This window comes from Chiloscyllium plagiosum, unplaced genomic scaffold, assembly GCF_037043375.1.
Source record: "Chiloscyllium plagiosum isolate Xiang-an unplaced genomic scaffold, Cpla_swu_hap1 HiC_scaffold_35, whole genome shotgun sequence".
Classification (NCBI taxonomy): Eukaryota; Metazoa; Chordata; class Chondrichthyes; order Orectolobiformes; family Hemiscylliidae; genus Chiloscyllium; species Chiloscyllium plagiosum.
In genome coordinates this window covers 4774124-4789102 of record NW_028270173.1, presented here as the reverse complement: position 1 = coordinate 4789102, position 14979 = coordinate 4774124, and the positions used below count along the sequence as shown (strand labels likewise).

The following is a 14979-nucleotide window of genomic DNA, read 5'->3' as shown; positions in this document are numbered from 1 at the left end:
CTCTCTCGTGCGCACGCTCTCTCTCGCACTCTCTCTCGATCTCTCTCGTGCGCACGCTCTCTCTCGCACTCTCTCCTGCATGCACTCTCTCTCGATCTCTCTCGTTGTCTCTTGTGCGTGCTGTCTCTTGTGCGCACATGCTCTCTCGCATTCACTCACATTCTTCCTCGTGCGTGGTCTCCCGTGTTCTTTCTCTTGTGTGCGCTCACGCTCGTGCACGCGTTGTCTCGTGTGCTCTCTCGTGCGCAATGTCTCTCACGTGCGTTCTCTGTTGTGCACGCGTTATCTCACTCTCCTTCGTGCGTGTGCTGTCTCTCCTGTGTGCTCTCTCACTCGCAATCTGCCTCGCACACGCTCTCTCTTGCTCACGTTCTTTCTCGTGCTCGCGCCTGCTCTCTCCCGCGCCCTGTTTCTCCCACGCATTCTTCCTCCCCTGCGCATGCTCTCTTTCATTTGCTCTCGTGCACGTGATCTCTCTTGTGCACGTGCTCTCGTTCATTCGTGCGCGCAGTCTCTCTCGCTGTCTTGCACTCTCTCTTGTGCACAGAGTCTCGCATTCTCTCCTGGGCGCACACTGACTCTGGCTCTCTCTCTTACTCGTGCTCTCTCTTGCTCACGCTTTTTTTTTCTTTCGCGCGTGCTCTCTCTCGCTCACACTGTATCTCATACTCTCTCTTGAGCTCACACCCTTGCTTGTGCTCTCTCTCACTAGCGCTCACGCTCTCTCTTGTTCTTGCACTCATTTGTGCGCTTTCTCACTATTGCTCACACTCTGTCTTGTTCTTGCACTCTCACTCGCGCTCACTGTTGCTCACACTCTCTCTCACTCGTGCGCTCTCTCGTGTGTGCTCTCGCTCGTGCTCTCCCTTGCTTGTCTGTTCTCTTGCTTGTGCTCTTTCGTGCGCACTGACTCTCTCTCTCTCTCTCTCTCTCTCTCTTTTGTGCATGCTCTCTCTCACTCGCAATCTCTGTCCCTCTCCCTCGCGCTTTCTCCCGCACATGCTCTGTCACACCCGCGCTCTCTTGCTCATGGTCTCTCTTGTGCTCGCACTTTCCCTCGTGCGCAGTCTTTCTCTCGCTCGCACTCCCCGCCATGGTATCTCTCCTGTGCGCTCTTTCCTGCTCTCTCATGCTCTCTCTCCTGTGCTCTCTCACGGTATCTCTCGTGCACTCGCTGTCTCCCATACACTATCGCTCACACTCTCTCACTCACGTTCTGTTTCGCATGTGATCTCTCGCTCGTGCTCTCTCTCTTGCTCATGCTTTCTCTCGTGCTGTCTCACTTGCACTCTTGTATGCAGTCTCTCTCACTCGTGCTGTCACATGCTTTCTCTCGACTGCGTTCTCTCTCTCTCCCGCTCTCTCTTGCACTCACTCTCTCCCACTCTCTCTCACACACTTGCTCTCTACTGCACACTCCACATGTTCTCTCTCATGCGCTCTCTCTCGCACTCGCTCTCTCTCATGCATGCTCTCTCTCTAGTTTGCACTCTCGCTTGTGCTCTCTCTCTCTCTCACACACGCACACTTTCTTGTTCATGCTCCCTCTTGTGCTCCCTCTTTATGCTCGCATTCTTGCTCGTGCTCTCACCCGCGGGCTCTCTGTCCCGCACGTTCTCGATCCTGTGCGCGCTCTCTCCTGCTGTAGCATGAACGAGCCAAGGCTGGCACCAGGATGATCTCTCAGTTGAATTGAGCAAGCTTTTGTAACTTTGCTTTTTAACAGAGAAACTGCGAATCCCACAGATCACCCAGGAGCCTGCCCGTATAATGAACTATGTCTGGTTGAGTTGTATTGTGAAAAAAGCAAAAGCAACTCACATCAGTTGGTGGAAGGATAACAAAGAACGGGACTTGTTGGATGACGGCCTATCATTTGGAAACAGGACATTGTTCATTCAGGACATGGAAGTGACTGATTGTGGTGTATATACCTGCATCGTGGAAAACGAGGTCAGCACTAACAGAAACTCACATGTGCTCACAGCAGATGGTAGGACTTCACCGGTTGATACAATGTAAAGTAGATAAATATATTCTAAATAATCAAGGATGAGAAAAAGTACCGCTGTCAGCTACTGTCTGAGCTACTTTGGATTAAAATCTAACTGATGACCACTGAGATGGGAAATGTTCTGAGGAAGGGCTACTGGACTCCAAATGTTATCTCTGATGTCTCTCCACTGATGCTGCCAGACCTGTTCCGCTTTTCTAGCAATTTTTGTTTTTGTTTCTGAGGGGAAATATCTTCCCCCAGAGAGTGGGGAGTCTGTGGAACTTTCTACCACAGAAAGCAGTTGAGGCCAAGCCATTGAATGGTTTCAGGAAGTGGTTGGAGAAAGGTCTTAGAGCTAAAGGAATTTAGGGTTATGTGGAGAAAGTTGGAGCAGGGTACAGAGTTGGATGATTAGTCATCCCTGCTCGGATTATCACGATGGTCTTGAGGTACATTCCTGTTGTGATTTTCTATGTTTTGAGGTTATTGTGTTACTCACAGAGACCATAACTTTAAATAAAGATGAATTTCCACACACCTAAAGAAATAAACTGAAGGACTGCACTTCACGTTGTTCCATTCTTATGGTAACAAACAAAAATCATCAAAAATCAAATGTTTTACTGAGCTTGCAATCTCCGAATTACTCTCAGTAATGAGAACAGGAATAGGGAGGTAGGGCAGATAAATGTGTACCTAAAGAGATGGTGTAGGAGGGAGGGCTTTAGAGGTTTGGATCATTGTGATAGCTTCTGGAGTAGGTGAGACCTGTACAAGCACCTGAAGCAGGAATGGATCCAGTATCCTTGCTGGGGGCTTTTCTGTGCTGTTGGGGAGGTTTTAAACTGATGGGGCAAGGGGGTAATGGGGCATAGAACAGATGTACATTCAGGAGCAAAAACCACCCAGACATCAAAGGAATGCAATGGCAGGTGGGTGTGAGCATACTGCCTTCAGAGAGGTGTGCTGTGCTCTTCCTCTTACACAGGGAATGGCGTCACGCACAGTGGTGCCAACATGGCTCCTTCAGACAGGCCATTTGGAAACGGCTTCTCCGTTCTCCCGGTTTTGTAAAATGACACAAAAGGGTAATGAGTGGGTGGCCTCAGGGACCCCCCACCGAGGCACGAAGGCAGGGCACGTTTGTTTTTGGTTTGTTTGTGGAGAAGGGTTTTGTTGGGCTGCTGTAGCTGTGTGCTTGACTTCTGTACTACCCGAGTGAAGTCTCAGCCACTGAGGCTCCCTTATAAAAAGGCCAGAGTGACCACAGAGAGAGAGAGAGAGAGAGACAGCATGTCAGAGTCCTAATTGTTCTGCTCAGGTGTGTTTATGAGATGCTGCCTATATTGCAACAGTTTATGATTAGTAGTTAAATAATACATTTAGCTTGTGAATTATTTCAGTAAAGTTATGCCAATTCTTCTATTTGTTTTATTTTAACTGTATTGTAAGAATAAGGTGTGTTTTCATTCATGGTGGACCAGTCATAGAGATGTACAGCACGGAAACAGGCCCTTCTACCCAACCCATCATAGAGATGGACAGCAAGGAAACAGGCCCTTCTACCCAACCCCTCATAGAGATGGACAGCAGGGAAACAGACCCTTCTACCCAACCCCTCATAGAGATGTACAGCAAGGAAACAGGCCCTTCTACCCAACCCCTCATAGAGATGTACAGCAGGGAAACAGACCCTTCTACCCAACCCCTCATAGAGATGGACAGCAAGGAAACAGGCCCTTCTACCCAACCCCTCATAGAGATGGACAGCAGGGAAACAGACCCTTCTACCCAACCACTCATAGAGATGTACAGCAAGGAAACAGGCCCTCCTACCCAACCCCTCATAGAGATGTACAGCAGGGAAACAGACCCTTCTACCCAACCCCTCATAGAGATGTACAGCAGGGAAACAGACCCTTCTACCCAACCCCTCATAGAGATGTACAGCAAGGAAACAGGCCCTTCTACCCAACCCGTCATAGAGATGTACAGCAGGGAAACAGACCCTTCTACCCAACCCCTCATAGAGATGGACAGCAGGGAAACAGGCCCTTCTACCCAACCCCTCATAGAGATGTACAGCAGGGAAACAGACCCTTCTACCCAACCCCTCATAGAGATGGACAGCAGGGAAACAGACCCTTCTACCCAACCCCTCATAGAGATGGACAGCAGGGAAACAGGCCCTTCTACCCAACCCCTCATAGAGATGTACAGCAGGGAAACAGGCCCTTCTACCCAACCCCTCATAGAGATGTACAGCACAGAAACAGACCCTTCTACCCAACCCGTCATAGAGATGTACAGCAGGGAAACAGGCCCTTCTACCCAACCCGTCTTAGAGATGTACAGCAGGGAAACAGACCCTTCTACCCAACCCCTCATAGAGATGTACAGCAGGGAAACAGACCCTTCTACCCAACCAGTCATAGAGATGTACAGCAGGGAAACAGACCCTTCTACCCAACCCCTCATAGAGATGTACAGCAGGAAATAGGCCCTTCTACCCAACCCGTCATAGAGATGTACAGCAGGGAAACAGACCCTTCTACCCAACCCCTCATAGAGATGTACAGCAGGGAAACAGACCCTTCTACCCAACCCGTCATAGAGATGTACAGCAAGGAAACAGGCCCTTCTACCCAACCCCTCAAAGAGATGTACAGCAGGGAAACAGACCCTTCTACCCAACCCCTCATAGAGATGTACAGCAGGGAAACAGGCCCTTCTACCCAACCCCTCATAGAGATGTACAGCAGGGAAACAGGCCCTTCTACCCAACCCCTCATAGAGATGTACAGCAGGTAAACAGACCCTTCTACCCAACCCCTCATAGAGATGTACAGCACGGAAACAGACCCTTCTACCCAACCCGTCATAGAGATGTACAGCAGGGAAACAGGCCCTTCTACACAACCCCTCATAGAGATGTACAGCAGGGAAACAGACCCTTCTACCCAACCCCTCATAGAGGTGTACAGCAGGGAAACAGACCCTTCTACCCAACCCCTCATAGAGATGTACAGCAGGGAAACAGACCCTTCTACCCAACCCCTCATAGAGATGTACAGCAGGGAAACAGACCCTTCTACCCAACCCCTCAGAGAGATGTACAGCAGGGAAACAGACCCTTCTACCCAACCCCTCATAGAGGTGTACAGCAGGGAAACAGACCCTTCTACCCAACCCCTCATAGAGATGTACAGCAGGGAACCAGACCCTTCTACCCAACCCCTCAGAGAGATGTACAGCAGGGAAACAGGCCCTTCTACCCAACCCGTCATAGAGATGTACAGCAGGGAAACAGACCCTTCTACCCAACCCTTCATAGAGATGTACAGCAGGGAAACAGGCCCTTCTACCCAACCCCTCATGGAGATGTACAGCAGGGAAACAGACCCTTCTACCCAACCCGTCATGGAGATGTACAGCATGGAAACAGGCCCTTCTACCCAACCCCTCATAGAGATGTACAGCAGGGAAACAGACCCTTCTACCCAACCCCTCATAGAGATGTACAGCAGGGAAACAGGCCCTTCTACCCAACCCCTCATAGAGATGTACAGCAGGGAAACAGGCCCTTCTACCCAACCCCTCATAGAGATGTACAGCACAGAAACAGACCCTTCTACCCAACCCGTCATCGAGATGTACAGCAGGGAAACAGACCCTTCTACCCAACCCCTCATAGAGATGTACAGCAGGGAAACAGACCCTTCTACCCAACCAGTCATAGAGATGTACAGCAGGGAAACAGACCCTTCTACCCAACCCGTCATAGAGATGTACAGCAGGGAAACAGGCCCTTCTACCCAACCCCTCATAGAGATGTACAGCACGGAAACAGACCCTTCTACCCAACCCCTCATAGAGATGTACAGCAGGGAAACAGACCCTTCTACCCAACCCCTCATAGAGATGTACAGCAGGGAAACAGACCCTTTTACCCAACCCCTCATAGAGATGTACAGCAGGGAAACAGACCCTTCTACCCAACCCGTCATAGAGATGTACAGCAGGGAAACAGACCCTTCTACCCAAACCGTCATAGAGATGTACAGCAGGGAAACAGGCCCTTCTACCCAACCCCTCATAGAGATGTACAGCACGGAAACAGGCCCTTCTACCCAACCCCTCATAGAGATGTACAGCAGGGAAACAGACCCTTCCACCCAAACCGTCATAGAGATGTACAGCAGGGAAACAGACCCTTCTACCCAACCCCTCATAGAGATGTACAGCAGGGAAACAGGCCCTTCTACCCAACCCGTCATAGAGATGTACAGCAGGGAAACAGGCCCTTCTACCCAACCCCTCATAGAGATGTACAGCAGGGAAACAGACCCTTCTACCCAACCCCTCATAGAGATGTACAGCAGGGAAACAGACCCTTCTACCCAACCCCTCCTAGAGATGTACAGCAGGGAAACAGACCCTTCTACCCAACCCCTCATAGAGATGTACAGCACGGAAACAGGCCCTTCTACCCAACCCGTCATAGAGATGTACAGCAGGGAAACAGGCCCTTCTACCCAACCCATCATAGAGATGCACAGCAGGGAAACAGACCCTTCTGCCCAACCCCTCATAGAGATGTACAGCAGGGAAACAGACCCTTCTACCCAACCCGTCATAGAGATGTACAGCAGGGAAACAGGCCCTTCTACCCAACCCCTCATAGAGATGTACAGCAGGGAAACAGACCCTTCTACCCAACCCGTCATAGAGATGTACAGCAGGGAAACAGGCCCTTCTACCCAACCCGTCATAGAGATGTACAGCAGGGAAACAGGCCCTTCTACCCAACCCCTCATAGAGATGTACAGCAGGGAAACAGGCCCTTGTACCCAACCCCTCATAGAGATGTACAGCACGGAAACAGACCCTTCTACCCAACCCGTCATAGAGATGTACAGCAGGGAAACAGACCCTTCTACCCAACCCCTCAGAGAGATGTACAGCAGGGAAACAGACCCTTCTACCCAACCCCTCATAGAGGTATACAGCAGGGAAACAGACCCTTCTACCCAACCCCTCATAGAGATGTACAGCAGGGAAACAGACCCTTCTACCCAACCCCTCAGAGAGATGTACAGCAGGGAAACAGGCCCTTCTACCCAACCCGTCATAGAGATGTACAGCAGGGAAACAGACCCTTCTACCCAACCCTTCATAGAGATGTACAGCAGGGAAACAGGCCCTTCTACCCAACCCCTCATGGAGATGTACAGCAGGGAAACAGACCCTTCTACCCAACCCGTCATAGAGATGTACAGCAGGGAAACAGACCCTTCTACCCAACCCGTCATAGAGATGTACAGCAGGGAAACAGACCCTTCTACCCAACCCTTCATAGAGATGTACAGCAGGGAAGCAGACCCTACTACCCAACCCGTCATAGAGATGTACAGCAGGGAAACAGACCCTTCTACCCAACCCCTCATAGAGATGTACAGCACGGAAACAGACCCTTCTACCCAACCCGTCATGGAGATGTACAGCATGGAAACAGACCCTTCTACCCAACCCCTCATAGAGATGTACAGCAGGGAAACAGGCCCTTCTACCCAACCCCTCATGGAGATGTACAGCAGGGAAACAGACCCTTCTACCCAACCCGTCATAGAGATGTACAGCTGGGAAACAGACCCTTCTACCCAACCCGTCATAGAGATGTACAGCAGGGAAACAGACCCTTCTACCCAACCCGTCATAGAGATGTGCAGCAGGGAAACAGGCCCTTGTACCCAACCCGTCATAGAGATGTACAGCAGGGAAACAGGCCCTTCTACCCAACCCCTCATAGAGATGTACAGCAGGGAAACAGACCCTTCTACGCAACCCGTCATAGAGATGTACAGCAGGGAAACAGACCCTTCTACCCAACCCGTCATAGAGATGTACAGCAGGGAAACAGACCCTTCTACCCAACCCCTCATAGAGATGTACAGCAGGGAAACAGGCCCTTCTACCCAACCCCTCATAGAGATGTACAGCAGGTAAACAGACCCTTCTACCCAACCCCTCATAGAGATGTACAGCACGGAAACAGACCCTTCTACCCAACCCGTCATAGAGATGTACAGCAGGGAAACAGGCCCTTCTACACAACCCCTCATAGAGATGTACAGCAGGGAAACAGACCCTTCTACCCAACCCCTCATAGAGGTGTACAGCAGGGAAACAGACCCTTCTACCCAACCCCTCATAGAGATGTACAGCAGGGAAACAGACCCTTCTACCCAACCCCTCATAGAGATGTACAGCAGGGAAACAGACCCTTCTACCCAACCCCTCAGAGAGATGTACAGCAGGGAAACAGACCCTTCTACCCAACCCCTCATAGAGGTGTACAGCAGGGAAACAGACCCTTCTACCCAACCCCTCATAGAGATGTACAGCAGGGAACCAGACCCTTCTACCCAACCCCTCAGAGAGATGTACAGCAGGGAAACAGGCCCTTCTACCCAACCCGTCATAGAGATGTACAGCAGGGAAACAGACCCTTCTACCCAACCCTTCATAGAGATGTACAGCAGGGAAACAGGCCCTTCTACCCAACCCCTCATGGAGATGTACAGCAGGGAAACAGACCCTTCTACCCAACCCGTCATGGAGATGTACAGCATGGAAACAGGCCCTTCTACCCAACCCCTCATAGAGATGTACAGCAGGGAAACAGACCCTTCTACCCAACCCCTCATAGAGATGTACAGCAGGGAAACAGGCCCTTCTACCCAACCCCTCATAGAGATGTACAGCAGGGAAACAGGCCCTTCTACCCAACCCCTCATAGAGATGTACAGCACAGAAACAGACCCTTCTACCCAACCCGTCATCGAGATGTACAGCAGGGAAACAGACCCTTCTACCCAACCCCTCATAGAGATGTACAGCAGGGAAACAGACCCTTCTACCCAACCAGTCATAGAGATGTACAGCAGGGAAACAGACCCTTCTACCCAACCCGTCATAGAGATGTACAGCAGGGAAACAGGCCCTTCTACCCAACCCCTCATAGAGATGTACAGCACGGAAACAGACCCTTCTACCCAACCCCTCATAGAGATGTACAGCAGGGAAACAGACCCTTCTACCCAACCCCTCATAGAGATGTACAGCAGGGAAACAGACCCTTTTACCCAACCCCTCATAGAGATGTACAGCAGGGAAACAGACCCTTCTACCCAACCCGTCATAGAGATGTACAGCAGGGAAACAGACCCTTCTACCCAAACCGTCATAGAGATGTACAGCAGGGAAACAGGCCCTTCTACCCAACCCCTCATAGAGATGTACAGCACGGAAACAGGCCCTTCTACCCAACCCCTCATAGAGATGTACAGCAGGGAAACAGACCCTTCCACCCAAACCGTCATAGAGATGTACAGCAGGGAAACAGACCCTTCTACCCAACCCCTCATAGAGATGTACAGCAGGGAAACAGGCCCTTCTACCCAACCCGTCATAGAGATGTACAGCAGGGAAACAGGCCCTTCTACCCAACCCCTCATAGAGATGTACAGCAGGGAAACAGACCCTTCTACCCAACCCCTCATAGAGATGTACAGCAGGGAAACAGACCCTTCTACCCAACCCCTCCTAGAGATGTACAGCAGGGAAACAGACCCTTCTACCCAACCCCTCATAGAGATGTACAGCACGGAAACAGGCCCTTCTACCCAACCCGTCATAGAGATGTACAGCAGGGAAACAGGCCCTTCTACCCAACCCATCATAGAGATGCACAGCAGGGAAACAGACCCTTCTGCCCAACCCCTCATAGAGATGTACAGCAGGGAAACAGACCCTTCTACCCAACCCGTCATAGAGATGTACAGCAGGGAAACAGGCCCTTCTACCCAACCCCTCATAGAGATGTACAGCAGGGAAACAGACCCTTCTACCCAACCCGTCATAGAGATGTACAGCAGGGAAACAGGCCCTTCTACCCAACCCGTCATAGAGATGTACAGCAGGGAAACAGGCCCTTCTACCCAACCCCTCATAGAGATGTACAGCAGGGAAACAGGCCCTTGTACCCAACCCCTCATAGAGATGTACAGCACGGAAACAGACCCTTCTACCCAACCCGTCATAGAGATGTACAGCAGGGAAACAGACCCTTCTACCCAACCCCTCAGAGAGATGTACAGCAGGGAAACAGACCCTTCTACCCAACCCCTCATAGAGGTATACAGCAGGGAAACAGACCCTTCTACCCAACCCCTCATAGAGATGTACAGCAGGGAAACAGACCCTTCTACCCAACCCCTCAGAGAGATGTACAGCAGGGAAACAGGCCCTTCTACCCAACCCGTCATAGAGATGTACAGCAGGGAAACAGACCCTTCTACCCAACCCTTCATAGAGATGTACAGCAGGGAAACAGGCCCTTCTACCCAACCCCTCATGGAGATGTACAGCAGGGAAACAGACCCTTCTACCCAACCCGTCATAGAGATGTACAGCAGGGAAACAGACCCTTCTACCCAACCCGTCATAGAGATGTACAGCAGGGAAACAGACCCTTCTACCCAACCCTTCATAGAGATGTACAGCAGGGAAGCAGACCCTACTACCCAACCCGTCATAGAGATGTACAGCAGGGAAACAGACCCTTCTACCCAACCCCTCATAGAGATGTACAGCACGGAAACAGACCCTTCTACCCAACCCGTCATGGAGATGTACAGCATGGAAACAGACCCTTCTACCCAACCCCTCATAGAGATGTACAGCAGGGAAACAGGCCCTTCTACCCAACCCCTCATGGAGATGTACAGCAGGGAAACAGACCCTTCTACCCAACCCGTCATAGAGATGTACAGCTGGGAAACAGACCCTTCTACCCAACCCGTCATAGAGATGTACAGCAGGGAAACAGACCCTTCTACCCAACCCGTCATAGAGATGTGCAGCAGGGAAACAGGCCCTTGTACCCAACCCGTCATAGAGATGTACAGCAGGGAAACAGGCCCTTCTACCCAACCCCTCATAGAGATGTACAGCAGGGAAACAGACCCTTCTACGCAACCCGTCATAGAGATGTACAGCAGGGAAACAGACCCTTCTACCCAACCCGTCATAGAGATGTACAGCACGGAAACAGACCCTTCTACCCAACCCCTCATAGAGATGTACAGCAGGGAAACAGGCCCTTCTACCCAACCCGTCATAGAGATGTACAGCAGGGAAACAGGCCCTTCTACCCAACCCCTCAAAGAGATGTACAGCAGGGAAACAGACCCTTCTACCCAACCCCTCATAGAGATGTACAGCAGGGAAACAGACCCTTCTACCCAACCCCTCATAGAGATGTACAGCAGGGAAACAGACCCTTCTACCCAACCCGTCATAGAGATGTACAGCAGGGAAACAGGCCCTTCTACCCAACCCCTCATAGAGATGTACAGCAGGGAAACAGACCCTTCTCCCCAACCCCTCATCGAGATGTACAGCACGGAAACAGGCCCTTCTACCCAACCCCTCATAGAGATGTACAGCAGGGAAACAGACCCTTCTACCCAACCCCTCATCGAGATGTACAGCAGGGAAACAGGCCCTTCTACCCAACCCGTCATAGAGATGTACAGCAGGGAAACAGGCCCTTCTACCCAACCCCTCATAGAGATGTACAGCAGGGAAACAGACCCTTCGGTCCAACCTGTCCATGCTGACCAGATATCCCAACCCAATCTTGTCCCACCTGCCAGCACCCGGCCCATATCCCTCCAAACCCTTCCTATTCATATACCCATCTAAATGCCTCTTAAATGTTGTAATTGTACCAGCCTCCACCACTTCCTCTGGCAGCTCATTCCATACACGCACCACCCTCTGTGTGAAAAAGTTGCCCCTTCGGTCTCTTTTATATGTTTCCCCTCTCACCCTAAACCTCTGCCCTCTAGTTCTGGACTCCCCCACCCCAGGGAAAAGACTTTGCCTATTTACTCTATCCAAGCCCCTCATAATTTTGTAAACCTCTATAAGGTCACCTCTCACTCTCCGCTCCAGGGAAAACAGCCCCAGCCCCAGTCAAATCATATCTGGAACATAGCACCTTATCATTGCTTTTTAAAGATGTATAAAAGTTAGGGTCTAGACTATCTCCATAATCTACTTTGGCAGGGTGTCTGCTTTGGTGCATAACAATGGATAGGGCACATGGGAGATCTAGAAAGTTCAATTATATCTGTTTTAATGCAAGGAACTTGAGTGATAAACTTAGAACATTGTTCAGCATGTGGGAATACGACTTGTTGCAATCACTGAGATATGGTTGAAGGAAGGACAGGACTGACAGCTCCACATTCTCATTCCTGAAGAAGGGCTTATACCCGAAACGTCGATTCTCCTGCTCCTTGGATGCTGCCTGACCTGCTGCGCTTTTCCAACAACACATTTTCAGCTCTGATCTCCAGCATCTGCAGACCTCACTTTCTCCTAGCTCCACATTCTAGGCTATCGAAATTTCAGGGCCGATAGCTGGGGGGTATTGCATTATTGATAAAGGGAACTATCTAAGGCTGCAGTTGCCCTTCATTCTGAGAGGAACACGCTGGCCCTGAATTCTCACTATACTACCTTTAAAAGGCACCCATTTTCCAAATATCACACCGGTTTATTTGGAACATAGGGCACAGAATTTATAATAAAAGATCAAAGTGTCATACAACTGATGCGATGTATTGAACAAACCAAGATTGCTGTAAAGTCTTTAATCACTTAGAATGGCGTACAGATTTTGATTAATTAATATGCAAATCCCAGAATTTCTTTTAAGTCTGTGTCCTATGACCCTACCCCATCAGTTCCCTGATGAAGGAACAGCGCTCTGAAAGCTAGTGCTTCCAATTAAACCTGTTGGACTATAACCTGGTGGTGTGTGATTTTTAACTTTGTCCACCCCAGTCCATCACCGGCTCCTCCACAGCATGGCTTCCAAATGTGGGTCTACCTGCAAGTACCTGCTCTCAGGTTATGTGGGCCAGATTGAAGCTCCTGATCTTGAAATTGGCTTTCCCCCAACTTACATACTTCTGCAGTCATCTTATTCCTTTGTATGTTTCAAAAGCATTATAGTGAGTTATGGTCACTATCGCCAAAATGCTTATTCACTGAAACTTGACCAACCTGACTGCCTCATTCCCTAGGAGTAGGTCTAACACTGCCCCATCTCTAGTAGGACCACTACATACTGGCACAAAAGGCCCTTTTAGATGCACTTTCAAAAGTCTACAGCGTACTAAGGCAATCCCAGTTAATGTTAGCAAAGTTGAATAATAACCCTGAGAAAGTGAGGACAACAGATGCTGGAGATCAGAGTCGAGAGTGGTGCTGGAAAAGTCCAGCAGGTCAGGCAGCATCTGAGGAGCAGCAGACTCAACATTTCAGGCAGGAGCCCTTCATCAACAATGCCCGGAACGTCGATTCTCCTGCTCCTCAGAAGCAGCCTGATCTGCTGTGCTTTTCCAGCACCACACTCTTGAATCTGAACAATAACTCTGTTTTGCTCACATCTTTCTGATATCCTAGATATCTGCTGCTCTATCTCCTTCTGACTGTTGGAAGGACATGGAGGGAAATCAGGTTAGTATGGAAGACATTTTGGTGGCATGGACCAGTGTGGGCCGAACGGCCTGTTTCCATGCTGTGGCATTGTATGACTTGCTATGACATCCTAGATCTTCCACTGTTCACTCTGATGTCAGTAGTAGGGAATTATTAGCAAACATTCTCGGACAGGATAAATCAATACTTGGAAAAAGAGGGATTGATCCGAGGTAGCAGGGATTTGTTGGAGGGAGACCCTGTCTGACTAATTTAATGGCGTTTTTGGAAAATGTGCCCAAATATATTGATGAAGGGAGTGCAGTTGATGCCGTTTGTATGGACTTCTGTAAGTCCCTGATGGAAAGTTGGTCTGAAATGTACCGCCAGAATCCAAGGCGAGTTGGTAAACTCAATCCAATCCTGGTTTACAGATAGCAGGTAAAGAGGATGGTGGAGGGTTTTTGTAATTGGATGGAAACCTGCGATCAGTGGTACGCTAATGCAAACCACAGGGGGCTACTAGGATGTGAATGTTCAAAGGTTTAATTGGTTTATTGGAGGTGACATGAACATTTGGTGAATCCCTACAGTGTGGAAACAGGCCATTCGGCCCAACAAATCCATACTGGCTGTCCAAAGAGCATCCTACCCAGAGCCATCCCTATAACCCTGCGTTTCCCATGGCAAATGCACCGAACCTACACATCCTGAACACTATGTGTAATTCCCCATGGCCAATCCACCTAACCTGCACATCTTCGGACTGTGGGAGGAAACCCACGCAGACACGGGGAGAATGTGCTAACTCCACACAGACAGTCACCTGAGGGTGGGATTGAACCAGAGTCCCTGGTGCTGGGAGGCAGCAATGCCAACCACTGAGCCACCATGTTGCCATGGATGGTGCAGAGGATAGTGTCAGGGTACAGTCTGATATTGATCAGCTAGAGATTAGGCAGAACAGTGGCTGGTACATTTTAATCCTGATAAAAGTGATTTTGAAAGGAACAATAAAGGAAGAATCTGCCCAATGAATGGCAGGTTTGTAGGGAGTACTGAAGGACAAAGGGATCTTTGTGTACAAATCCATCGACCCCTGAAGGTGTCAGCACAGGGAGATGGGCTGGTGAAGAAGGCAGAGAAAATGTTTGCCTTCACTAGCTGGAGCAAAGAGGACTTGTTTCAACTTCGTAAAGCATCGGTTAGGCCACAGATGGAATAACTGTGTGCAGTTCAAGTCGCCACATTATCGGGAAGGATATGATTGCGTTGGAAAGCTTGAAGAGGAAACTCACCGGGATGTTGCCTGGGATGAAGAGTCTCTGTTATGTGGAGAAACTAAACCGGCTGGACTTGTTCTCCTCAGAAGGGATCTGATTGAAGTATATGGAATTGTGAGATGTATCATGAGCTGAATGGACAGC

The 14979-nt window shown here is 49.9% G+C and overlaps 1 protein-coding gene across 1 annotated transcript in view; it reads left to right on the top strand.

The window, feature by feature from the left end:
• The first annotated feature begins 1905 nt into the window (after nucleotides 1-1905).
• The window catches only part of LOC122541527 (uncharacterized), a 29053-nt gene continuing 15979 nt past the window's right edge, over nucleotides 1906-14979 (top strand). Inside the window, exon 1 of the mRNA XM_087979142.1 lies at nucleotides 1906-1993. Within this exon, the coding sequence (XP_087835268.1) occupies nucleotides 1906-1993 (88 nt within the window). The remainder of the gene's footprint in view (nucleotides 1994-14979) is intronic.